The sequence below is a fragment of the Phodopus roborovskii genome, unplaced genomic scaffold (genome assembly GCF_943737965.1).
Source record: "Phodopus roborovskii unplaced genomic scaffold, PHOROB, whole genome shotgun sequence".
In the NCBI taxonomy this organism is placed as follows: domain Eukaryota; kingdom Metazoa; phylum Chordata; class Mammalia; order Rodentia; family Cricetidae; genus Phodopus; species Phodopus roborovskii.
This window is the reverse complement of record NW_026126436.1, coordinates 2,396,300-2,421,863: the sequence shown is the minus strand read 5'-3', so window position 1 is coordinate 2,421,863 and position 25,564 is coordinate 2,396,300. Positions and strand designations below refer to the sequence as shown.

Below are 25,564 nucleotides of genomic sequence, written 5' to 3'. Positions count from 1 at the left end.
TAACCACAGGTCTGTCTAAGCTAATTATGACTAGTGGTGAGATTAGCAAAGTTTTGTATTGGGAGTTTTGAGACAGAAGCTCTCACATCAGCAGCTATTCTGTGTCTTAGAATAAGGGCTTGGTGCCAGAGAGCACTGGGTTAGGGTTCAAATAACTGGAGTATGGATGGCAATAGTGAACACAGCTTAAAAGCTGTGCTCATCAAGACAATGGCCTCAAAGCAAACACCAGGCTGACCAAAGCCTTTAAAATGTCAGTGAGGGAAACAGAAATTCTGGAACATCTTAAAAATCATAGACTGGAAAAAAAAAATCACTAATGAATGAGAAAAGTTTACATTAATGACTCTAAAATATATAATAACTTACATGTCCTTATTTCTATATTTTAATATTACATATATGTGTGTGCAGTAAGAGTTGTTATAAAATATTACCAGATTTAAATAAAGTCAAAAATACTAATCTTTATCAAGATTCTTTTTTTTTTTTTTTTTTGCTTTTCCTTTTCTTTTTGAGACAGGGTTGCTCTTTGTAGTACTGACTATTCTGGAACTCACTATGTACAGGCATCCACCTGCCTCTGCCTCTCAGATATTGGTATTAAAGGTGTGTAACAACATGCTAAGCCTATCAAGATATTTTAAGTTAGAAAACATTCTTTTACAAAAAAAAAAAAAAAAAAAAAAACCTACAAAAACCTAGCCACTCATTCTTGTAAAAATGAAATAGTAAAACTTTCTATGATAAAAGTATTAATGTATATTTCCTTAAAGTAAATTATACACACATATATACACAAACCACTACACAACAATTTTATTACTTCACATGAATAGTATACTCAAAAGAAAACAAAATACCTCATACTTAGTCTTCATTCATTTTAGAAAATATGATAAAAATGTATGTCAAGTATATTGAATAACAGAAAAAAAAACCTTAATTACTTAGCTACTTTGATATACCCAATTAATTAAAACTCAATAGTTCGATATGGCTTAAATTACAGCATTATCTGGACTATTTACAAAGAAGCTATGATAAAGAGAGGAGTAGTTCAGAAGAGCATCGAAAACACAAGCAATACAATCTGTAATGACTAGAACAGAAGCTTCCTTGAGTTTAGCCATCTGCTTAGCATATATTTTCAAAAGATATTTATGAAAAATATGAAGGCAGTGGGTATATTAAATTAAAAGATATTAACACTCTCCAGGTGGCCCCAGTAGCAGCAGATTCAGGAGGTATTTATTCCTCTCATTAGTAAGAAATATTAATAGTAATTATTTACTTTAGAGAACAATGATAAAGGTGCACTATTAAGTTCTAGGACAGAGTACTTTTTCCAAGCATGAGGACACATGGTGCACTGCTGGACAACATGCTTTCTCATACACTTCAACGTGAACCAGGAACATGGTGCTTTTGCATCTTCCTTATGAACTGATGCTCAGTAGTAATAAACTTCTTGATCACAATTTCATGTTAGCTACTTTTGCAGAGGATATTATGGTTCATTCTTGACCTCTATCATAGTTCTCCATAGACAGATAACTTGAATGTTAAGTCTTACCTGACCAGGTTCTGTCCCAGTAACAGTCAAGTCTTGGATGGATCTACGCCTTGGCTGCCCGTTGCCTTAAAACAAAACAAAACAATAACAACAAAAAAGTAAAACTGCAATCTATTCAGACAAGTGAGAAGGGTGTACTTGCTGCAGAGGAAGTGAAGTCTCCTGCTCCTGGGATCGATTAACACATTTGCAGGAAAAAGAATGAGTACATTTATTGTAAAAACAAACCAATCCCAAAATTGAGAAAGAAGAGACAGAGAACTGTAGTATATTAATTAACTCAAAGGTTGCTGGTCCACAAAGGAGTATGTCCTCATACAATGACACTCCTACCGCACAAACAGCAGCTGAACTGTCTTCCACCATCTTCTGTCATGTGTTTAAATAGATGAATGCTTGGGGGCTGGGGCTGATGACGGCATCTATTTCAAGGGCCTTACGTTACAGTTTTCACAGCAAGACAGCTAGCAGGTTGTAAGACACGTCTGGCTTTAGCTGGCAGCAGTGCCTAAGAGGATGCTTAGGCTTAAATTATTGTCCTAGTCACATTTACTCCCATTAGTCTTTGTCAGAATGCAATAATTCATCACTAGTGGGTAATAGCTCAGCTTCCTCTCAGAGATGAACTACGTTCATTCTATGCTCAAATAAACATATACAGCTTGTTGAGATGGGCTATTATGAACACCCTGTACATTAGCAACACTTTTTAATGCAATAAAAAAAGAATTCCATAAAACAAGTCTTCAGTAAACAGACTGACTTGAACAACAGCTTCACTCAGCACCTTTACTTGGGAGCAGGATTGTTTATACAGTATCTTTTAACATGAGAGGTCAGCTGTTAAAAAGGAAACACCAAAATACAACAAACAGCTGGTACAATATTCACACCTCCTTTGACCCTGAAAGCTGTAGCATATAATTCTGTGACTAGCAGGCAGTGCTCAGGACACACAGTTCTGTTATGATGAGCAGAGAAATCATTTACATTTTTCACACTTCACCATTTTGGATTAAAAAAAAAAAAAAGGATCTAAAAGCAATCAGTATCATTTAACATCTTAATCCATGTGATCTCATTATTGTTTCACATTTAAACCAAATGGACTTTGAACAGAATTAAGCATGTTTAGTGAAATAACACAAATAGTGAATATAAAACTGAAATGTATAGTCACACTTCAAAATATAGCCCATACCTTTTCCCATTTTATACTATTTTAAAATCATTTGCATACTCTGAATTCAAATTTCAATTTATTTTGAAATGTCCCAACTTTCCATTACAAAGTAAAACAAACCGCATTTACTGAATCATACACTTTCATGAATTCTTTTAACTATCTGTGCCCCCAAAACAAAAAGGATACTAGTATGACTAATGAGCAATTTTAGGCACATTTCATTCAACACCCTCATTCTAAAATTAGCACAGATGAGACAGACTATAAAAGTGCCTGGAACTCTCTTTTGAGATCAGCAACATTTATGAATCTGTGGAACCACCCAGCATATGTGTCTATAAATCATGACATCACTGTCATAGTTTCACCAAATATGAGTTCAAGTCTAGATGAGGGACAGAAAGGGGAAGACAAATGTTAAGAAAACAGGGTAAAGAAGAGTTGACAGTTAACAAATGCCATAAAATGAAACTTTTCATGCAACAGCATGAGTGGAAGCAAGCAGTATTAGGCAATTCATTTTAATGAGCACAATCATGTCAGAAACCACCTGGCAAACAGCTCAGACAAAGCAAAAGAGGGTTGCAATCAACAAATACTTGTTGCTCCAATAATAAGTTTAAAAGCCACAATTTAGAAATATGAATGTGAAATAACTCAAGCTCCTAGAATTGCAAATGAAAATCACTGAGTGTTTCTTAGAAAATTTGAATTCTCAATTTTTTGCATTGAATACTAATCTAGACATGTACACATTTTATACTTAAAGTATGTCTTAGTGTGTGTATATTTACTACAGGATAGGTCTGAAGACAACTTGTGAGAGGCAGCTCTCTCCTTCTTGCCTGTCAGGTTTGGCATCAAGTTTCCTTACCTGGTGAAAAGTGACCCTCACTTTTCACTTTTAAAGTTATTTGATGTGTGTCTGCGCACACGCGCGTACAAACACACACACACACCAAAACCCTGAGCATCTATGATTTCTAAGAGAAAAAACAAGAATTTTAAGAATGGTTTGTCTAAGATCTTACTGCCAGCTCATTCATGTTGTGCACCTTCCTCCAGGGCCCAAGGCACAAAGGGAGGCAAGATGATCAGAAAGCTGCTGTCACAGCTCAGTTCTTCAAGCTTGTCAGACACAATCTAACTCCCCCAAAAGGCTGCTGTCAGTGGAGTTCCTAAGCAAGTGTTTCAGGTATTTCAGAGCAAGTCCAGAGATTACTGCCTGAGGTCTCACACAGTCTACCCATTTGCTTTTTGATAGGGTCTAAATCAGGCCACAGTGTTGACTACCAATGCCTTAAACTTTCAAAGCAAACTACTACCCTGGAGCCTTCATTTGTCCAAAGTGTTAGAAAATCTGAGATTTGTAAGTTCTAAATAAAAAGTATTCTCACGCACAGAACAGGATTGAAAACATTATATAATGATATGTACGTAAGTTTTCAAATACTTCTTAGTGCTAAACTGATGGTGTAGTTTAAAAATATGTGCCCATTAGGTTGCTACAACTCTCTTACTAATTTCAACAAGCTATGCCTCTTTCCTTAGGAGGATACCAGGTAGGTTTTTTAAAGCAATTATTAATGACTGATGAGGTTTGCTTTGGAATTACCTTTATTAGACTAGATTTTGAGGTTACTCCCTTTTCTTTCTTTCTTTCTTTCTTTCTTTCTTCTTTCTTTTTTTTTTTTTTTTTAATAAATTTTATTTCTTTTAGCAGAGTTTCACTACAGCATCCAGGCTGGCTTTGGTCCACAGGCCTCTTCTCCTATGTGTGGGACTAAAGAAACATGCCAATATGCCTAAATGACAGTTTAGTTTTTAGGTTATAAAATGTGACACTGTTAATCTAAAATTTAGTTGAGAGAGTCCCTGAATATTTACTGTAAAGTTAGATTAACTTCCCTATTTAACTAGTCAAAAATACCAAATTCCATTGGAAGTGAACAGGAGTACCTTAGGGCAGTCCCTAATCAAAGGCTTACAACTATTAATGAGACTACCTGCAATGGGCAGGGACTTGGACAGCAGAAAAGCTCAAATCTCCATATTGCCTTTTCACATGGGAACTGTGTAATTTATATAATTCTATTTGAATACTTACAAATATTAGAATCTACTAGTTCTTGAAAGAAACACAACATGAGAAAAAGCTTTATTCTCATGCTAGTGAAGAAAACAAAACAATGTCTGGAAGTCTTTCAAGGATGCCCCTGCCTCCAGGGTGTGATGCTCTACAAAGTACTCCCCCGCAATCCCAACAACTGGCTGGCATATTTGTCAATACTCAAGCTGGAGGAGTCAAAAAAACCAGTTAAGTGTATGCCTAATCCACCTTTCTTTTCGTCACATTTTTGCTATAAAAGTAAATATACAGCACAGCCAATGTCTTATAAAAGTGAAACCAAATATTTATTTTTTAGATCTAAATTTGGCTAATAGGTTGAAACCCAAAAGACTTAAAGTTTGTTTCTATGGGGCTGGAGAGATGGCTTAGAGGTTGAGGCCAGTGACTATTCTTCCAGAGGTCCTGAGTTCAATTCCCAGCAACCTTCATGTAATGAGATCTGGTGCCCTCTTCTGGCGTGCAGGCATACATGCAGTCAGAACTTTGTATACATAATAAATAAAAAAAAAAATTTTTTTTTTAAAGTTTGTTTCTAATTTCAAGAAAATACTATAAACAATAACATTGGATAGCTCAGGGAATTGTGTAAAATATTTTATATATATTAATTAAAAATGGCTCAAAATATTATTATGTAAAGTAAATAACTAAGATGAATATCATTTTTGCTGAAGGTATTCCATCCCTTTCCATAGCAGGCCATATTATCACAGACTTAGAAACCACAAAGGTATAGTAAAACTGTACTGTTCATGCCCTCAAATGGTTGGTAATGCATATCTAGAGTGGATCAGAGGTTATTCAAGTGCCTTAAAATACAATCAAGCATTACAACTGAGACAAATACTCTATAAGATTTTTCAAGATATCAGTATTTATAAGACAACTTTGTAAGTCACATTTTGAGTATTTGTTTCATTTTACAGTAGCAATCAAGATGGTATAAATTATAAATAACAATTTTATACTAGTGTGAGAGAAATGCAGAAGTTTGTTTCAATTATACTGCTTCTTTATAGGTGTGCATGTCTGTGATTTTTTTCCCAGGGGACTTTGAAATGTATTATAAATCATGCCTGGTGTCCCTGAGTGCTCAGGTCACTCACAAAAGGACTTTAGGGCACATGTGCTCTTCCCTATTGATTTTAGAATTATAAACAAAAACCCAGGGGAGGTCAAGGACAGCACAAATAATCCTGAGTAAAAAGAACAGTGCTTGAAAGATTACCATATCACAGAGCCACTGTAATAAAAACAGTATGGTACTGGCACAAAAGCAGACACATAGACCAATGGAACACAACAGAAGATCCAAACATGAGGACATATAACTTGGCAATGTAATATTTGACAAACATGCCCCAAACAATTCTCTACTTGGATGAAGACCTATTCAACAAGAGGAACACCATGCTTGGTACTGGAAACCTTGTCGACTACCTACAGCCAGTGAAGTCATGGATCTTGGAGAGAACCCTACAATCACCACTTTGCTAAACCACTGTATTTCTAATTATTTGCCCTTACACCCACAAATAAGTGCAGTTCTTAGCTCTTATCAAGGATGTATCTCTATGCAACAGATGGAGACCATTACAAAAACTCACAACTGATCAAAATGCAGGGTTGCAGAGCCCAGTCCCAAATGATACATCCACAACACAACTTGTACACCTAAGGCTCAGGGAGCATTCAGAAGATAGGAAAGAAGACTGAAAGAGCTAGAAGAACAGGGACTTTGTTGTGAGACCGTCTCCTAGAAAGGTCAGAGGCTACATGCATGAAGTCTCCCCAACATGACAGACTAAACATGGCCGAAGACAACAACAGACATTGTTAACAGCACAGAGGGAAAGCTCATATGGCCTCAACCCTAGACAAAACAAAACAAACAAACAAAAAACTATAAGCAACTAAGGAATGCTGAGGCTGGAGAAAAAGTCTTCCCCAACTGAATACCACAAGTATCATTCTACAGACTGAGTAAGCTATATTTATAGATTCAGGAACAAATATCTAACACACCACTACCACTGGCATCAGTATTTGAAAAGAGGCTGTGAATTTGAAATGGCAAGGAGGGAACACATGGGAGCAGTTCAAGGGAGGAAAAGAAAGGGAGTGAAATGATGTGGTTTCACTATAATCTCAAGAAATAAAAAAAACTTATTTTAAAAAATTCTCAACAAAATTTGCTTTTTAAACTCCTCAGACTCTTACTCTCCATTTTAAACCAGGGAAGGCTGTTGCTCCTTTCATGTAACTTTTAGGCATTTTACCTATTTATCTTTGACAAATGACATTTTTGAGGAAAGGTGCAAGTTAGATATTCTAACACCAGTGGAAATAGATGACCCCCGGTGCCAGGGGAATTTTGCAAACAATCTCATCTGGGCACCTGAGATGAGGAAAGTGGAGGAAAGAACCAGATACAGATTTAACATCTTGTGACTCTATTTGTCCTGCAACACAAACACTGTTGTGCTGTATTGCGGTTTAATAAGGATCAGGATAAACAATTAGTCCGAACAGATGTTTATTCGGGGAGAAATAACTCATAACATAAACAGGTGAACACCAACAGGTTCCTGCTTCCAAGAATTCCTATGGATCTCCTCCAGTACCCGTGTAGCTGGCAAGAGAGCCCTCTCTGGGGCCTCCTCTCACCTAGTTCCCGAGGTCACTTCCGCCCTTGGCTCCACCCCCCAATGGGTGTGGTCAGTGCCACAGAAGGAGACAAAGTGAAATCCCACTACAGTGCTGCTCTGACAAAACAATGCATTAAGAAAAATGAGGAAGAGACTGCAGAATATGCTAAACTTCTGGCCCAGAGAATGAAGGAAGCCAAAGAAAACACCAGGAACAGAAAGCCAAGGGACATAGGCTGTCCTTGCAGAGAGCTTCTAAGTCTGATCCAGTCAAAACTAAGTCTTTTTAAGAGTCACAAATAAATTATCAGACTTTGAAGAAAAAGTTAAAAACTTGGAGGCAAAGCAAAGTTCAAGATCTATCCTAACCAAAGTAGTGGGAGGAAAAACAATGAGAAAAGTTAAAGCAATCCTCTAATACATCACCCATCTGTTTCTTCAAACAAACGAATCTATTACAAGTCATTGGAAGTTGGACAGTGGTGACAGACACTTTTCTCAGCACTCCAAAGACAGAGGCAGACTAATCTCTAAATTTGAGGCCAGACTGGACTATGCAGCAAGTTCCAAGATAGTCAGAGCCAGAGAAACTCTGTTTTGAAAAACCAAACCAAACCAACCAAAAAACAACAAACAAAAAACCAAAAAACAAAAACAAAACAAACAAAAACCTGCTCCCCTCCCCCAAAACACCAAGTCACCAGCTAAAAAGGAGAAAGGATCATGCTTTCAAAACTCAGGTGTCAAGGGAAGGCCCTCAAGAAAAGCCCATTGATACTTCTAATTGTTCACTTCAATTACCAGTGCATAATGTAACAAGCATTTATAGTATGAATGTCCTAAGCACGGTGAGAACTTTCTCATCTGTACTGACTCTGCCTAGGGAGAGCCAGCCAGCAGCACCTGGCAACAAATATGTAAGCAGTGAAATGACACCTGCACTCCACTGATGAGCAGCTCTTGAAGGTGCCCTGCTTGGTATAAGATCAAGCCTCAGCAACAGCTCCTTTTTCAGGGCAGGGGACTAGTGAAAAATAGAAGGTAGGTCACTATGCCAAAGTTTGCCAGCATATCAGTCCCAGGAATGAGAAGAGGTATGAAACTTGTGCACAATGATTCCCTTAGTATTATATTAAAAGTCAGTTCCCATATGACCTAAGGACTTGAAACTGATGGTAGCCCAAGTAGCTTTCTTACATGAATGATGCAAATAATTTATACTTTTGAAAAGCAAAGATTAAGTGAAGGAGATTAGGATTTTTCTCTTTGCCTGGACCTGTGTCAGACCCTTCACTATTCACCCATGATAAAGGCATACACATAAAATCCAAGTAGGAAGGGGGATACACATAAAATCCAAGTAGGAAGGGGGTTCACATTGGAAGAGTTTGAAGATGACAAGGGACGGGGGTGAAAATGAACAAAATTCACCATCTACATGTATGGAAATGCCAAAGAATGAAAAGAAAAATATATTCATGTTAAGCCTGCCTGTGAGGCAGAAGGAGAGCTGTTACTGAGAGAGGGAGTTCATGTCCACCAGTACACTGGACTCAGTACACTGCACTCATCCACAGCAAAGGAATACTGGGACATTTATTTGTAATAGATGAAACAATTATGCAAACGTATTTTGAAGTGAGTTCCAGTGCTGGTAAATGGGAGTTTAGACATAAAAAAGCACCTAGACCAAAGCATTTATCAGAAATCTACTTGGTAGAAAAGAAATTGTTAGCGTTAGGAAATTTGGGAAAATAAATGCCATCTTCTAATTAAAATGCTAACAGAAAATAAGATAGTCCCAAAGGATGGGATATATTACAAAGTTTAATTTAAAAATATAACTTAGAGATACATTAGGTTTGGCTTTTATGCCTATCAATTTCAGTGCTACACCTTGTATTTTTTTTATTAAAGAAGGCAAAAGTGACTAGTGTTTGGATATCTGGAAAGGAAGACCTAACAAGAACATTTAAAACAATTTAGTGCTAACCAATACTTTCTCTGCTGCCCTAGAAAATAACGGCAGAATTAAGGTATGCTTATTTCAAAAGGGCCCAATATCCCAGTCTCCCTAAGTGAGGTGCTCCCTACTATGAAAGTACCAAGGAAGTGTGGAATATTCTAAACATGAGGTGAAGTGAGTCCGATGATCTGGGTGAAGCCTGTCCTGTGTGGCTCTGGGAAGGGTCACATCTTAACACTTTATCTAGGGAGTGGCCACACTTTCCATTTAGGGACAAGTGTGCAATCAAAATCCATTAAGATGACTCCTCTCTAGCTTTAAAAAAGCATCTTTCCAGGGCTGGAGAGATGGCTTTGCTTAAGAGCACTGGCTGCTCTTCCAGAGGTCCTGAGTTCAATTCCCAGTTACTACAAATGGCTCACCACCATCGGCAATGGGATCTGATGCCCTCTTCTGTCTGTCATGCATCCACACATTGAAATAGAGCACCCATATACATAAAGTAAATCTTAAGAAGAAAAAAGCATCTTTTCAGGACTTCCTGGCTTCAACACTGCTAATTTTTCACACTAGCTTTTTCCAGCAGGCTATCTAGGGCTTGTTAGTGTAGGTTAAGTGTATCTGACGTCTGGTCATTGCATAACACTAGCTCTTGTCCCTCTAGACTATGTTTCTTCTTCCTTTCCCACTATTTTGTCTGCCCTTTAGACTTACAGACTTAACAAGATTAAATTGCTACTTGTCTAAATTTTCCGATTCTGTAATGTATTCAAGGTTAATACAGCTCTATGTAAATCTAAATGCTGCCATTATGGGGGCAGTGTGTTGTATCTATCAGTATAGAAATAAAATAATCAAAAGTACTTTGTTAATTTCTAAAGAACCAACAAAAATTGCTACATGAGAAATGAGTTAACAATATTTCAATAGTAGTGACAATGTTAAAAAATAGGATATCACTTTGAATATTAAAGAAAATTAGTACAAATTAGTTTTAGAGACAAAATGGCCCATAAAACGGTAATTTATGTATTTTCTGCCCTAGTTTCTAAGTAGTTAGAGATCTCAATAACTTAATCATTTAATAAACCTACTTATTAAATAGTATGTTCAGTGCCGGAAATACTATGGAGACAGTTACTACTGGTGGAATCAATAATAATTAACAAATTCAAAGTCCTTATCCTTTAGTTTTGAGTTTAGAGAGAAAAAACTAGGTATTCAACCACAGTTTAGCATAATGCTAACTAAGTACTATTAATGGCAAAAGAGCAGAATGCTAAAGAATCCATCTAAATCACACATGTGAAAAATATCTCTAGAAAGGTCAAGAGATGAAGGATAGTTTTTTTTTTTTTTTGGTCTGTCTGTTTTTAACACAGGGATAAATGATCATTTAAAAAAATCTCCCTTTATTTTTCTTGTCACCCTGTGTGTACACATTTGTGTGAGGTGCACATGGAGAGCAGAGAACAACTTTTGGGACTCTGTTCTCTTTTTCCACCACATGGGTCCTAGGAATCTATCTTAGGTCAGGATGCTGAACAGGAAGGGAAGCATCTTCCTCTACCTGCTAAATCACCCCACTGGCCCTAATGATCATTTAAAAAAAATATATTGCAGGTTATTATACCATTTAAGTTTTTATTAAAAATGATGGCGTATATTCATCTTATGAAAGGACCACTATAAGATATAAAAGCATTTGCCAACTGATGCCCTGAAGCATTACCTGTGAATCGGATATAACACATAGTCTGTAGACCTTCCTCTTAACACACTAGCAGCAGAATTAACCAGCTGTCCGAGTAGTTTTGCTTCTGGCAAGGTACCCTCTAAATGCAAGCCTCACCTAGTTTCAACCCTCTGCTCTCCAGGCTAGGACAACACTGTGCAGCAGCTCTCTCCTTCCAGTTGCATGCCCACTGGCTCCCCAAAGACACAGCCTGGACAGGGAGGGAAGGAGCCAAAGAATAGCAAGTTTCAAGCAGTTTTATCCTCTTTCCACTGGGTGCAGAATAGATGTAGTTACAGCTTATGCTCTCACTTCCTACAGAAAATGAGGTAAACTTATGTGAAAAGTGTTATTTTTCTTTCACTTGCCTCTTGTTACTGGAGATGTAAGTTACATGTGCAAGTTGGTTTCAGTGTGGCAGTACACAGTTTTCTACCTGTCTCCCTGAGTACTTACTGTATGTGAGATATCTATTTTCAGATCACATGAAAATTGGAGCAAGAAGCATTTAAAAGTACCAGGATCATTAATCCAGTTCCACAGCTGTTACACCAACACAGGTGGTCTATGATACCTGATATGACGATCTCAGGGACATCCAGAATGTTGCCAAATGAAGCGGTTTTACGGTGGCCCCGTTTAGGCTTGGAATAGGCTGAAAAAACACACATGTACAGTATACATGCAAACAACCACAAACAGTAACACAGGAAATGACTGCAAAACAGAACAGTTCTGAAATAGTCATGTTAATTACATCTCATGCAGAATGGCATGCAGAACTATCTAACTTTTCATCCATGCTTAGGAAGACGCTGTGAAAGAGCAAAAAACAAACAGTCCAAGAAGTTTTACACACTGGTTTTAATTAGCAGGGGGGGCGGTAGGGAGAAACACCCAACAACAAATAAGACAGACAAAGCTGCAGAACAATGGAGAAGCTAAATTTCCAATGCGTTCTTAGAAATATTCTACCTAAGTAAAATCAATGACATGAGGTGAAGGTAGGAACGGATGACTGGGAGGAAGAAGCGTGGAGTTAGTAAGGTAAGCTGTCAGATTTGTGCTAATGTCACAAATAGGAAAGATAGCTCTTGAAGTTAGATGCTTCTGGGAATGTGCTACAAATTAAAATTCCATGATTAAACAATAGTTGTCAAATCAAAGCATAAAATGTGTATCTCTCTAATAACATCTACATTATTTCTAATAAACTGAACATTTAACTATAGCTTTGAAAGTTTAGGGTATATAGCTGTTAAATATGAAGGCTGTCGAAAGTGGGAGTATGAATCTTTCACAGTAAAGACAATTCACTAAAAACATTCAAATTATTTAAAATTCAAAGGAGGCATTGGCCTATATCTATGTAGAGAGGGCAAAGTAGTTTATTTGTATACTATTACCCTTGAACTGGGAAAGAATTGTCATTTCTTTAAAATTTAATTACAAATCTGTAAATGATTAGAAAGATAGACTTAGCAAAGGCATAAGCTATTACATTACTTTCCCGTTTAGGGCAGAATCATTATTACGTGTCTATTTTAAATGACACCTGTGAAGTGACATGGTTCTCCAGAAGTGTTGGGGGTATGTGTCTTTCCACAGAGACAACTGTGCTGCATGGAGTCCAGTATATGGCCACTGACCCCTACTCAGCTTGACACTTTCTGACCATTTACCTGGGGCAGAGACAGCTAGTTCCCTGCTAATCTCTAGTCTTTTCTTTTCCTTAGCAATGGCTCTAACTTTCCTATTACATATCCCTTCTACTAGAGGTAAGTCTAGGTCACCTGACCACGTTACTCTGGCTAATGGCATGTATGTGAAAGTTGTAGAAAAGGTCTTCAAAAGCTTTCATTCTCCTGTTACCTCTTCTGTCCTGCCACTTGAAATGTGGACGTGATGGCAACTGTAACAGCCATTTTGGACCACAAGGTAACCTTGAGGACAGAGGTTAGACAACAGATACTGTGACACAGAGATACAGAAACCAGCTGCCTAATGACCATGGGCACATCTAGACTTGTCCATGTGTGAACATAACTCATGTGTTTAGACACTGTTATTTGGAGATACTCTTTCCTAGTTAAAGGCTTTTAGTGCAGGTTGGTAAACTCAGTGATTGTGATTAGTTTAGACAAATACAGTACAGTTCATCTGGATGCCACTTTCTACAAAGAGAACACATACAATCAGAATATTTTACTTAGAAAAGAACTGTTAAAAAAAGTCTGTATCTATAATTAAATGATATGCAGATAGACCAAAATATCCTGAGGAGAATTTGTAAGTTTTTGCTGTTGTTGTTTGTTTACACTTCCACATTCTCTAATACAATGTTCATTTTTATAACCCATTCTTCTTTAGCCTTGGAGGGATAAATAAAATAAAATAAAACAAAAACTCCCCCCTCCAAAAAACCCAAAATAACACCCAACTAAATTGGCACCACTAAAATGTAACTGGTTAGAAAAGGTGCTGGTGACAGACCACCATTCTTTTTCACTTTAGCCACTTTGTCTACTGTAACATTTTAAGAGCTGACAAAATGAAATTTCAACATCAGCAAAACCAATGTCTGATGAGACTACTACTACTATCTCATTTTACCATCAAATAAGCAAACCACAACCAGCCCTGCTGTCCTTGCCACTGGCAGGAGAGAGGGACGACAGCACAGCCCTGGAGCACAATTTTCTGCAATGAGCTTTTTGTTTCTGGGCTCATCATAAAAGCAGTGGCAAGTTACTCAGTCCCGGCAAATATTCTGGTATTAGCAGAATATCAATTTCTTAGAGCTAGTTTATGTTTGAGGAGAAATATATTTGATGAAATCTGTAACTAGGAAGATGTATTTTATAATCCAAATAATTTTAAATCATATTTCTCTTATTCAAAATTCAAGCCAAATGTACAAGCTTACTGCTGGAAGTTGAGAAAATGTACCGTAAACCTGCCACCTGTTTAAAAAATTACATATACGACACAAACCCCTGATAGCCCCACCCAAAACAACTGCGAGTATCATGTAAAGCCACAGGCGTTTTCTCTTTGGACTGGTAACCCCTTTTACCTGCAGTTGCAATGATCCTAGCTTCTATCTCAGACATGTCAGCACTCATCCTCTTGCCCTCAGAAGTGGGGGGCAAGCTCTCCACACTGCTCCCACGAGAGGCCCCCAAACTCAGCCGCCCGGATTCAGTCTGTTAAAATTATAGGTCAATCTAAATTACTGAAGTTCTTTACATGTAGAGATATAAAGCAGCCAAAGAGGAAGATGACAAATGGATTTTTATGACTATGGTACTGTTTTGAAAGAGGGAATTTTACACTGGGAGGGAGCTAACAAGAAGAGCAAGCCCAGACACATGCTGCTCAAAATAATCTAACCAACAATGGCCACAATACAACCAACCTGAATAGGATGACATGAGTCTTATGAGAACTCCTTAACCGGCCCATAGAACAAAATGTATTTCACACTGTGCATAGGACCCTTAGCTAGGGATGGAGCACATGGAGGAAGGCAAGTGTAGGCAATAGCAACAACAAACAGAAAGGGAACTACTTGTTTGGTAACAAATGGCAACAAAATTTCATGACTGATGCAGGGAGGAAACTTAGGATTGTCACACACAAGACAAATAATTGACCTGTTTGAATAATGTTGTGACTACTAGTAAGGAAACCATATAGTTTTACTTTTAAAAAGAACAAACCTGTTGCTTTGCCTGATTTTTTAACAGTTTTGACTCTAAGCGTTTAATAGTATCGTTCGTGGCAGGAATTTGTTCCATATTAGTGTCACTTTTATTACTGGTATTTGTAGAAGCGATGTCCATGAATGAGCCTAGGAAAGCAAAAACATTCATGACTTCAGGTTGAGAATGATATGAATGCTTCATTCAATAAATGGCAAGATGTAAAGAAAAAAAAAAAAAAAAAAAAAAAAAAAAAAAGGCAAAGCTTCCAGACCAATGAAGACATCCTAAACAAGCCCATTTTAAATGATGGGTCCAGACAGCACAATAAAGAATCAGTAAGTCTTCTAAACAGATGAGACTAATGTAAGGATTTAACCTTGTAGTAGAGTAGAGCTGGGGATTATTTTGTAGTAGAGCTGGGGATTATTAGCTGAGATGGGGAGACCAGAGGATGAGTGAGTTTGAAGGACATATCCAGAACTAAGTTTGGAAAGCACTGTTTGAATCTCTACTAGAAATCCTGTTCTGGACACAGGGGGGTGGAATCCAGGTACAAGATGAGAACAAACACTCTTTCTCTTCTGGTCCCAGGCACTTCAGGAGCCACAGGTTACTGGGCAGACATGGCCAAGTCCAAGAACTACACCATAAATAAGAAATCCTGGAAATGGCACAGGATGGCATCAAGAAACCCAGTCACAAAGATACTAGTGTCTTAAGGGGCTGACTCCAAGTTCCTGAGGAATTTGTCAAGAAGCACATCAAGAAAGACCTGAAGAAGATGCAGACAATGCAAAGACGAGTGAGCAGGCAGGGGCCCTTAAGTCCCTTGTGATGCTCAAGGCAGTTAAGCCCGGAGCCAAAGGTCCCTACCACAAACGAAGCCTTCTTTCTTTCATCACTCACCCCAAGTTTGGGAAGCAGATTTGAAGCAACATGGCTAAGGGTTGTAGGCTCTGCCAACCAAAGCCCAGGTTTAAACCAAGGCCGAGGGCTGCAGCTCTAGCTCAGGCTCCCAAATGTGCTGGGCCCCTGTGAAGGCTCCATAGAAAAGGTTTCTATCAGTCAATATGAAGACAGATGGGCTAAAGTGGCACACCTACATACTATTTACAGATGGTCAGTGCCCTATGATGTTATTCACAAATAAACTTGAGGCAAGATCTGCTGAGAGAGTAGGAGACGGAGAGGGTGGGAGAAAGGGGGGGACACACACAATGTCCTGATATTGGAAGCGGTAACCAAGGAGACAGAGATGAATGGCTAAGTGACCAAGCCAATGGCTGAGCCCTTGGCACTCTAGCACTTATAGCTAAGGAAATGAGGAAACACCAGCAAAGGAAACCAAGAACAAGCTGGGGACAATCTCAGAGACATCGTGTTTGTTTATCATCCACAAAATCTCGGGTTCTGCTTGTTTTGCAAAACTAAATAATACCAAAACAACAATCACAACAAAAACCTCTTAAGTGACCAGAAATGTAATATGAAATTCAGATTAGCCTTGGGGCCTGCACAGCAAATGAAGAGTGTAAGGAGAGTGATGAATGTGCCAAACATTCATTAGCATCAACTGTGAATATAAAATCCCACTCATTTACATAGTTATACTGAGATAACTGGTGACCTCCACAAGAATAACTCTGTAGTAGTAGTGTACGAGAAGTCTAAATGAAATAGATACTAGAGAATGGGAAGAAGGGAGTCAGCCAGTGCATCTGAACACAGACTGTATTCACTATTGAAAATGTTCCCAGTAGAAAAATGAAAAGTCATGAGAGGAGAGAAAGTTATCTACTTGCAGAGTCTTGCAAGTTATCTATAAGCAGAGTCTTGTCTTTGTCTAGAAGCATAGGCAGTCAGAAATAAAAGAAAACAGAGAAGGTGGACACTGTTCCAAGTAGCTATGAAGACATGGGGAACTTGTAGGAGCTGTCTTCTGATGATGCAAACATTCTTAAACAGAAAACAAGGTCAGCCTACAGCAAGATAGCTGAGCTTTTAGAGGAGAGGTTGATGTCTAAAGCAAGTTATTTGGAGAGGAGATGATAACTGCACAGTTACTCTAAGCACTCATCCGAGGAAGCTGAGAGCCAATTAGGCCTGTAACTTCATGAAGCAAGTGGAGAGAGGAATTCCACCATTGAGTATGGTTTCTGATGGATCATCATTGACCAGAATTAAGTGGAGGGATGAAGGAAAAGGGGGTCTCCGGGAACTGAGGGTCAGTGAAAGGACTGAGAGTCAGAAGATGAAAAAAGGAAAAACACAGGAAGTTCTGGGAAAGATCACTGCAGAATTTCAGGGCAACTCAAAGGTTTTCAGTAAAACCAAATTTGAACATCACTAGTCAAACAAAAGCCTCAAAACAAATAAGCCATCTCAAAGTGGAGGAAAGAGACTAATGAACATATCTGTTGGCAAAAAGTGAAAATTTTAAGTTCAGGGCACTCACATATTGACATGTACGTGTTTTTCTAGATGAAATTAAATAAATAACAAAATGACATATTTTGTAAAGAGCAATTTCTCTAAGTTAGAGTACTAGTTCTACTATTTTTGATAGCCTCAATTACCACATAGTAATTCTACTTTATATTTCAGAAAGCCAAACTTCTAATTAAAGCAGTTTCTTGTGTAAGTCTCTTTAGAAAAACAACAAAACCCAGAACAGAGTTGGTGAAGAAACCAATGTTGAAAATAACCTGCAGTCCTGTCTGACCCAGTGGCATCCACTGAGAACCTGCTGATGTGGAGGCATCTATCTAGTCTGAGAACTAAGGTTTTTGAGACAGGACCATGAATTTGAAGTTAGCCTGAATCATACAGTGAGTTCTGGGCTGGCCTGGATTCAAAGTGAGACTTTATCTCAAAAAGATGAAATTAAGACCAATGTAAGACTAGCATTCAGAGCAATGTCATATTCCATCTAAGCATATTCCTAACTAAGCAGTAGCTCTAGACATGGAAGCAGGTCTCAAACCTCAGGACCTTCAAGAGAGAGGCACCTAGCAACTCAAACTGCAGTGAATCCAGAGAAATGAGAGATTAAAATGCAAACTCGGACATTCTCCTGTTTTCATGACAAACTCCATGAGATAGAGGGGAAATCACGATGTTGTTTTGATGCCATCTTTTTACCTGTGCTGGTGGCTGAGTTGCTCTGCCCTTCATCAGAGTACTGACAAGGATACTGCAATGGCTCATCTGCTCCTGGAAAGTACTGTAGTAAAAGCAAGTCACAATTTAAAATGCCTTTAGTACAGGGTAAACACTGTTACATGAATTCAAGAGCACATCTCTATCATTGCTTTAGTTTAAGGTGCACAGGAGTGGACACAGCCCTGTTTTCCTGCAGGTGTGTACTGAAGGTGGAATGACTTTTGTTTCTGGTCAGACAAAAATGGTGATAGCGCTCCTTTCAAAAAGCTAGCGCTTTCAAAAAGCTAGCTGCAGACAGTGCCATGTACTGGACTTGGAATAGCAGGAGTTCACTGGCGGTGAACTTCTGAATCACCTTTAAACCAGTATTTTAAACATTAAAAACACACCTTATGGAAGTCCTCTTATGAACTGAGGACATAATACTGAAATTATTTACTGAACAATATAAGTAAAATTTAGGGCAAGATTTTTTTCCTTTCAAATTAGACAAAACATAAGTCTAATTTGACTTACACAAGGTAAAGTTTAAGTGTACAATTAAGTTAAAGCTACCACATATGGCTTTTGCTAAAAAAAAAAAAAAAATCTATTTTCAATAAAAGGAAAAAACATCCTAAAATATTTGAAGTAACCCTAAAGTGTTAAGATTTGTAGAGTAGGGAATTTGATTATCTTTTTAAAAGGGTTCTTCTAAATTAAAAGATTCCATCAGGTCTAGAAAAACAGTTTAGTTTTTATTGCCATCTGGAAACATTCAGTCAAAAACCAAAATAGGAAACATTAAAATTATTCAAATACATCTTTTAAAATACATCCCCAGTATACTACAGAAATGACTGTATTTTGATGAAAATCTGATGAACTTAGCTTAATTAAGCATGTTATTAATCATATTCATGTAGGCATTGACAAGCCTCAGATGGATCCTTATACCAGCATCTCTCACACACTCTGGTACCCAGGAACAAAATATTTCTATAAACATTAGGGAGGACAGCGATCCCAGAAACCTGTCTAACCATCTTGTCATTACAGAGACAGACATTTTTCTAAAATAATGTTTTCTTTTCTGATAACATGAGTAATAAATAATGTCTATTCTAACTTTAAAACCACAGGAAAGTATGATGTAGGAAATAGTTCCCATTCCTTCATTATAAAAGCCCATTAAAACTCAGTATATAGCAAAGTCCCCCAAACCCAAAGCCCCTCAAAAGAAGGGTTATACCCGCATCAAGTGAGTCATTATTTTCACAATTTCTTCCATTGAAGGGCGCTGAGAAGGGTCTTTAGACCAACAGCGGGTCATCAGACTCTCAATGGGCTTAGGTAAATTTTTGATCAGTGGTGGTCGAGTACCTATAATTGAAAATTAGAGGAATAAAAGAATTATCTATCCAAAGAGCACTGCAAGATTTTTAGTTTATTTTCAACAATATCTGAATTAGCATTTTTTTCTCTTTTAGTTTACCATGTATTGTTTCTATATATATTTTCACAAAGGGCAAACAATGCCAAAAGTTACACTAGAATTTGTAACACATGGTGATAAGAACAGTGAGACTGTTTTGCTTGGGCTAGGTGTACACCTTTAGTCAGCCTTGTGAGGCAGAGGCTGGCAGAACACACAAGTTCTAGTTCAGCCATGGCTGCATAGTGAGTGGACTCTGTCTCAAAACCCAAACCAAATCTTTAGTCATATACAGTCTTTCAAACAGCAAAGGCCAAATGCATTCATTAGGAAAAATAAGTAGCTGATTTGAAGGGAGATGAATTTTCGGATTACAAAATTTTAAATGCGTTTGAAAAAAATCTTCTACAGTGTCACACTCACTGACTTCCCTCAGCTGTGGGGTCACACCCACTGACTTCCCTCAGCTGTGGGGTCACACCCACTGACTTCCCTCAGCTGTGGGGTCACACCCACTGACTTCCCTCAGCTGTGGGGTCACACCCACTGACTTCCCTCAGCTGTGGGGTCACACCCACTGACTTCCCTCAGCTGTGGGGTCACACCCACTGACTTCCCTCAGCTGTGGGGTCACACCCACTGACTTCCCTCAACTATAGTGTCACACTCACTGACTTCCTTCAACTATAGTGTCACACTCACTGACTTCCCTCAACTATAGTGTCACACTCACTGACTTCCCTCAACTATAGTGTCACACTCACTGACTTCCCTCAACTATAGTGTCACACTCACTGACTTCCCTCAACTATAGTGTCACACTCACTGACTTCCCTCAACTATATTGTCACACTCACTGACTTCCCTCAACTATGGTGTCATACTTAACTTCAGTCAACCAGTATTAGATTCACTGACTTCCTTCATGGTGTCACACTGACATCCTCAACCACACTGTTGCCTTCACTGACTTCCTTCGCCTACAATGTTATACTTACCAACTTTCCTCACTGGTTGGAGTTAACCATTTTACAGGACAGAAAGTGACAACTTTTTATAATTTATTAAGCCTGCAATGGCATTGGAAGCTTCCCACACTCAAGAGTGGCTTCAGATACAGTAAGATTTTTGTAGGTTAATCAATCAACAAGTTCACTGGAATGATTAGAGGCACTTGAAGTAACAGTGATGATGTAGTTCTGATAAAGAGTTTCTTTATCAAAGAAACTGTGAAGGACGTACTAGTGAGGAAGCTATCCAAACACATTTATGGAGGTTGGAGAGACATAACACTGTGCCCATTAAGTCATCTTTGAACCCGAAGGACCTGCATGTGGGTCCCAGCTCCATCACTTACTACTTGTGATGTTAGTACTATAAGCACAGTTGAGAATATACAATTAGAACGAGTGTGAAACACTGAATGTTGTGCCCTTTTGAGCTTAAGTAACAACTCTTACCATCAGTTTTGCTCTCCCTCCTTGAGAGACTTGTTTTTCCAGAAGGGGGCCTAGTGTCCCAACTATCTTAACAATATGAGAGATTTCACTTGTCTACTTTGCCGAAGTGCTTCTCTAGTCCTGAGAGAGATAAAGGTGTTGGCTAAGTACTGATGGTCCTTCCCTAGTTGGCAGCCTCAGCCCTATGAGGAGTCTAAAGTCTCCCCACTAGAACCAGAGACAAAGGTATGGAGTGCTAAAGGAAGATGGTCTGGTAACAAGTCTACATTTCTGTGTCAGATATAAACTGTGTCTGGGGAAGAGGATGGCAACAGTTTTCCAAGTATGAAATATACCAAACATATTAAAGAAAAATGTCTTTTGACAAACCATTATGAACAGCCCACATGATTCGGAAAGCTGGGCCACCGATCTCATCAAAGGGTTTCCGGCGTGTTATCACTTCCCAAAGGATAATACCCCAGCTGAAGACATCACACTTTTCACTGTAATTACTACCTAAAAAAAAAAAAAAAAAAGGCAACGTCATCTTGAGACCTGTTCCACAGGAATCACAGAAACAACCAGTTTCAAAAATTTTAAAGGAATAGGTATTTGGATTAAGAGATTGTTACAGGAAGAGTTAAGCAATTACTTTCTTAAATATTTTCAAAATACAATTTAATGAATTAAATATAAACAATACACAAAAGATCTAAATGAGAAAGCCAGTAATTTTCTACTTTTTCAACAAAATACATTGGTCTCCCTTCTTCTGTGTGCAAACATCTTTTTTATAGGCATAGTTTGAAACACCTTTATATTTCTTTCTGTAAGCTTTCAATTCCTCATTTTGAAAATGAGTTATTTGTTTTTATTTTATGTGTATGAATGATGATCTTTTGCCTGTATGTATGTCTGTGTACCATGTGTAGCAATGCCTGGGAAAGTCATCGGGCACCCTGCATCTGAAGTCACAGACTTTTGTAAGCCTTCTGTGGGTGCTGGGGATTGAAACTGGGTCCTCTGTAAGAGCAGCAAGGGTTCTGTGCCTCTGAGCCACTGCTCCGGTCCTTCAACTTCTTTTAAGAGTGCTTGGAGATGGAGGCCAGGGCCCCTTTCATAGAAAGCATATGTTCTACAACTGAACTATATTCCCAGCTCCTGTAACTTGTTAACCTTAATACTTTTCCTGCCCTGTGACAGACAGCATCCTTTGCTGCTCACAGTAATGCACTGCTTTAATTTAGTGGCTTCTTCCTAAATATAGTTAAAATTCTTAATTTAAAAATCATGAAGAAAACTTACGTGGTTCAAATTATGAGTGACAAATGAAAACTAAGCAGATTATGAACAAAATTGTACTACTATGATGGAGGATACACCAACATAATATATATACCCCAAACTATCACCATGAGCAAAAGATCCACATAATTATTATAATGACAGATCTGCATACAAAGAAGCACACAGTAATATAGAACTGCGAACAAATAATAATCTAATTTAGGCTATAGCTGCTGCCTGATGATATGGTTCAAAAATTTACATAACCTAACAGTCTGGGCTTTGTTGCCCTCAACATAAAAATGATGATTACCCCCTTGCTTTATTTACTACAATACTGTACCACTGTATGCACAGAAAGTGACATTAAATGTCTGAATTATTAGAAATGGCACCTGCATTATCCAGATGAAAGAAAAGACATTATTAACTTTATGTAATTAAACATCTTTAGTCCAATACTGTTGGTTTTTTGAGACAGGCTCTCTCTGCATAGCCCTGGATGTCCTGTAACTCACTATGTAGATCAGGCTGGCCTCAAACTCAAAGATATCTGCCTGCCTCTAGACCGACAGTTTGAAATTAGCCTTCAGGGAACAGCAATGCTAGTCAAGTGACAAGCTACTTAGCATTTCCCTTTCTCTGGGGGTGGCTGACAACACAGCAACAAAAAAATTTTAAATTCACCATCAAAAAAATCAAAAAAGAAAAGAAAAAGTAAAAAAGCAAAGCCCCACCTGGCAGTGGTGGCCTAGTACTTAGGACACAGAGGCAGGCAGATCTCTGTGAGTTCGAGGCCAGCCTGGTCTACAGAAGACATAGCCAGACAGTCACAGTCAGGGCTACACAGAGAAACCCTATCTTGAAAAACAAAACAAAAAGCAAAGCCCCTAGGCAGCATCTGATTCTTAAATGCATTTTGAATATTATGGCATTCGTACAAATGGAGACCCTCATAATGCTCATTTATTTAGCTCAATGTCCCCCATTCAAAAGAGAACTGGATGTTTTCATACAGACACTTACATATTTAGACTAATCTTATAGCTTCTGAGTGAGCTACGGAATTGTGAAAAAAGCAAATGTTAGCTTACCCTTTATCAGTAGGTCTCAGCACCATATCTACACCCAGTGATTTGAAGTCTTTTTAAGGCATGCCCAATTAAACCTTATTACTCTTAATTTTTGAGATAGAAAATCAGTGAAAGGCCCAGTTGATTCTCCATAATTTGGGCATATACAGTCTATTAACAAGTTTCTATAATCACTGAACCATTGCTCTTAGGGGAAATATAGGACTAGGTTTTAGGAGTCTTTGTTCACAACAACTTTGTCAATTAATCGATATATAAGCTTGTCTTACAAGACTCTTCACCTAACACTTCAGTAGTTAATTAGTGTCAAACTCAAAGCACGCTAGAGTACATCTGAGGACACCCTCTGACATGTATTTGCATGTATCTCACACATTCAAATCTTCTTGTACTTAGGCAGCACTGCTTCTGGGGATAGTGTAAATAGTAAAATCACCATGACCACCAACCAAAAAAATAGAAAGCATGGGTCTGAATAAATTGCAAAAGGGTCCCTTATTATGTTATCAGGGAAATAACTTTGGAAAGTGCTGGGTATGACTCAAAATGTGCACTGTTGTACATGAGCACCTTATTTCTGGAACAGTTGTAAAAGCATCTCAACTAAAGTTTAGCATGTAGACAGCTTCCCAATTATGCAACCCGTGAACAATGAGGATCAGCTGTGTATGTGTGAATCTGCACAGAGAATGCCAACTTCAATTCTGCCATAAAATTTGGGGACTTAGGCTACATTCACTTAAAAACCTTTTATGTACTATTAAGAAGTACACTCTATATAGTGCTAGAAATGCATCCTGGATTTATATAATTAAGGCAGATTACCAATCTTATCATGCTTTTGTGATTGTACCTTCAAAAACTTCAGGTGCCATCCAAGCAGCACTCCCTTTATTATTGGTCATGTGTGTCTGGATGTCACAAGCTGTACCAAAATCGCAGATTTTTAGAACTGTCCCTCCTGCAACCAGCAGCAAGCTATTATAAAAAATTCAAAAGTCACAACGTCAGCATTTGATTTTATAGTAAAAGAAGAGATAATTCTAGTATTGGTACTGGAAAAGGCTAAGATAAATGAATGCTGTCATTACACTTCTATAAAATGTTACCTGGTCACTGTAATGGTCTAACAAATTGGAGGAATATCAGCAAAATTAAATGGCCATAACCTAGAGGACTCGGGGAGAACATCATATTCAAATTTTGATGTCTCCCATTTTTAGGTCCAAGACATTTCCTGGCCAAACGTCCTTCAGCTGAGCTAGACACAGATCTAAAAGCTTTCTACATTGCAGCACTATAGTGTCCTGAAGCGGGGGCCTAATCACAAACATTTATTTCTGAAAGAATAGCAACATACAATAAAACAATCTAACTGAAGATAAAGTAAAATAGGTCAATACAGAAGGAAACCAACAGTATTGGTTCATCTGCTTTTGCAGTATAGGAAATTGAACCATGGGTCTTGTATATGCCAGACAAATGATCTATCCCTGAGCTATACCTGTAGACCAATGGTTCTTATTTTATGTGCTATTCAATGTTTAATATCAATACCATTTTTGGATTTACAGTTGTGTGGGGGAAGAGGAATGTGAATCTCGTATAGTTATAACAGCCTAATAAATGCTAGGAATGTTTCAGAACTTCAGGTGTCTAGGTGTTATGACTCAAATACAACCACCAATCACTATCCTTTTACTTAGAAACTTTACTTTTGATAAGAGACAGAGATAGAGATGAGGTCATAAAATGTGCACAATCACACTGTAGTACTATTCAACAGTTAATGAAAACTCCTTGTAACTATACATCTCATTAATTTCTTGCACGTAATGTTCCACTTAAACTCTACTTAAGAGATTTAGGAAATTTTCTCTTTTAATTCAATGCGATAACAATAAGCAGATAAGCCACGATTCACAATGACAGACTACCAAACACTTTTGACATATTTCAACTTTCCTATGTATGCAATTCAACAACAAAATTTCTGTCTCATTGTTCTTGATTATATTCTTGTTCAACCTTTTTAAAGGTTCTTTATGTGCCAGGGTTCTCACTCAGTCTAGAGTAATCTGGGCTGACTGCATCTCTATGGAGACTGAGAAATGCTTTGCTCTCTCTAAAAACAAGAACACCACTGGCACAGTGTCGACCATGTGCAGACCCTGTTCTTGCTGTGGATGCAGCAGGAATAGTAAGTCAGATTTGTC

The 25,564-nt window shown here is 38.0% G+C and overlaps 1 protein-coding gene across 2 annotated transcripts in view; it reads right to left on the bottom strand.

Moving 5' to 3' along the window:
* Positions 1-25,564, bottom strand: part of Map3k7 (mitogen-activated protein kinase kinase kinase 7) — a 58,028-nt gene that overhangs the window by 15,418 nt on the left and 17,046 nt on the right. Inside the window, exons 6-13 of one of the 2 annotated variants that reach the window (XM_051187478.1) lie at positions 24,202-24,326; positions 21,355-21,483; positions 19,343-19,473; positions 18,091-18,172; positions 14,965-15,095; positions 14,319-14,448; positions 11,817-11,897; positions 1,577-1,641 (exon numbers count right to left, since the gene is read on the bottom strand). In XM_051187478.1, coding sequence (XP_051043435.1) covers positions 1,577-1,641; positions 11,817-11,897; positions 14,319-14,448; positions 14,965-15,095; positions 18,091-18,172; positions 19,343-19,473; positions 21,355-21,483; positions 24,202-24,326 — 874 coding nt within the window. The remainder of the gene's footprint in view (positions 1-1,576; positions 1,642-11,816; positions 11,898-14,318; positions 14,449-14,964; positions 15,096-18,090; positions 18,173-19,342; positions 19,474-21,354; positions 21,484-24,201; positions 24,327-25,564) is intronic. The other variant, XM_051187479.1, reaches the window with a different exon arrangement.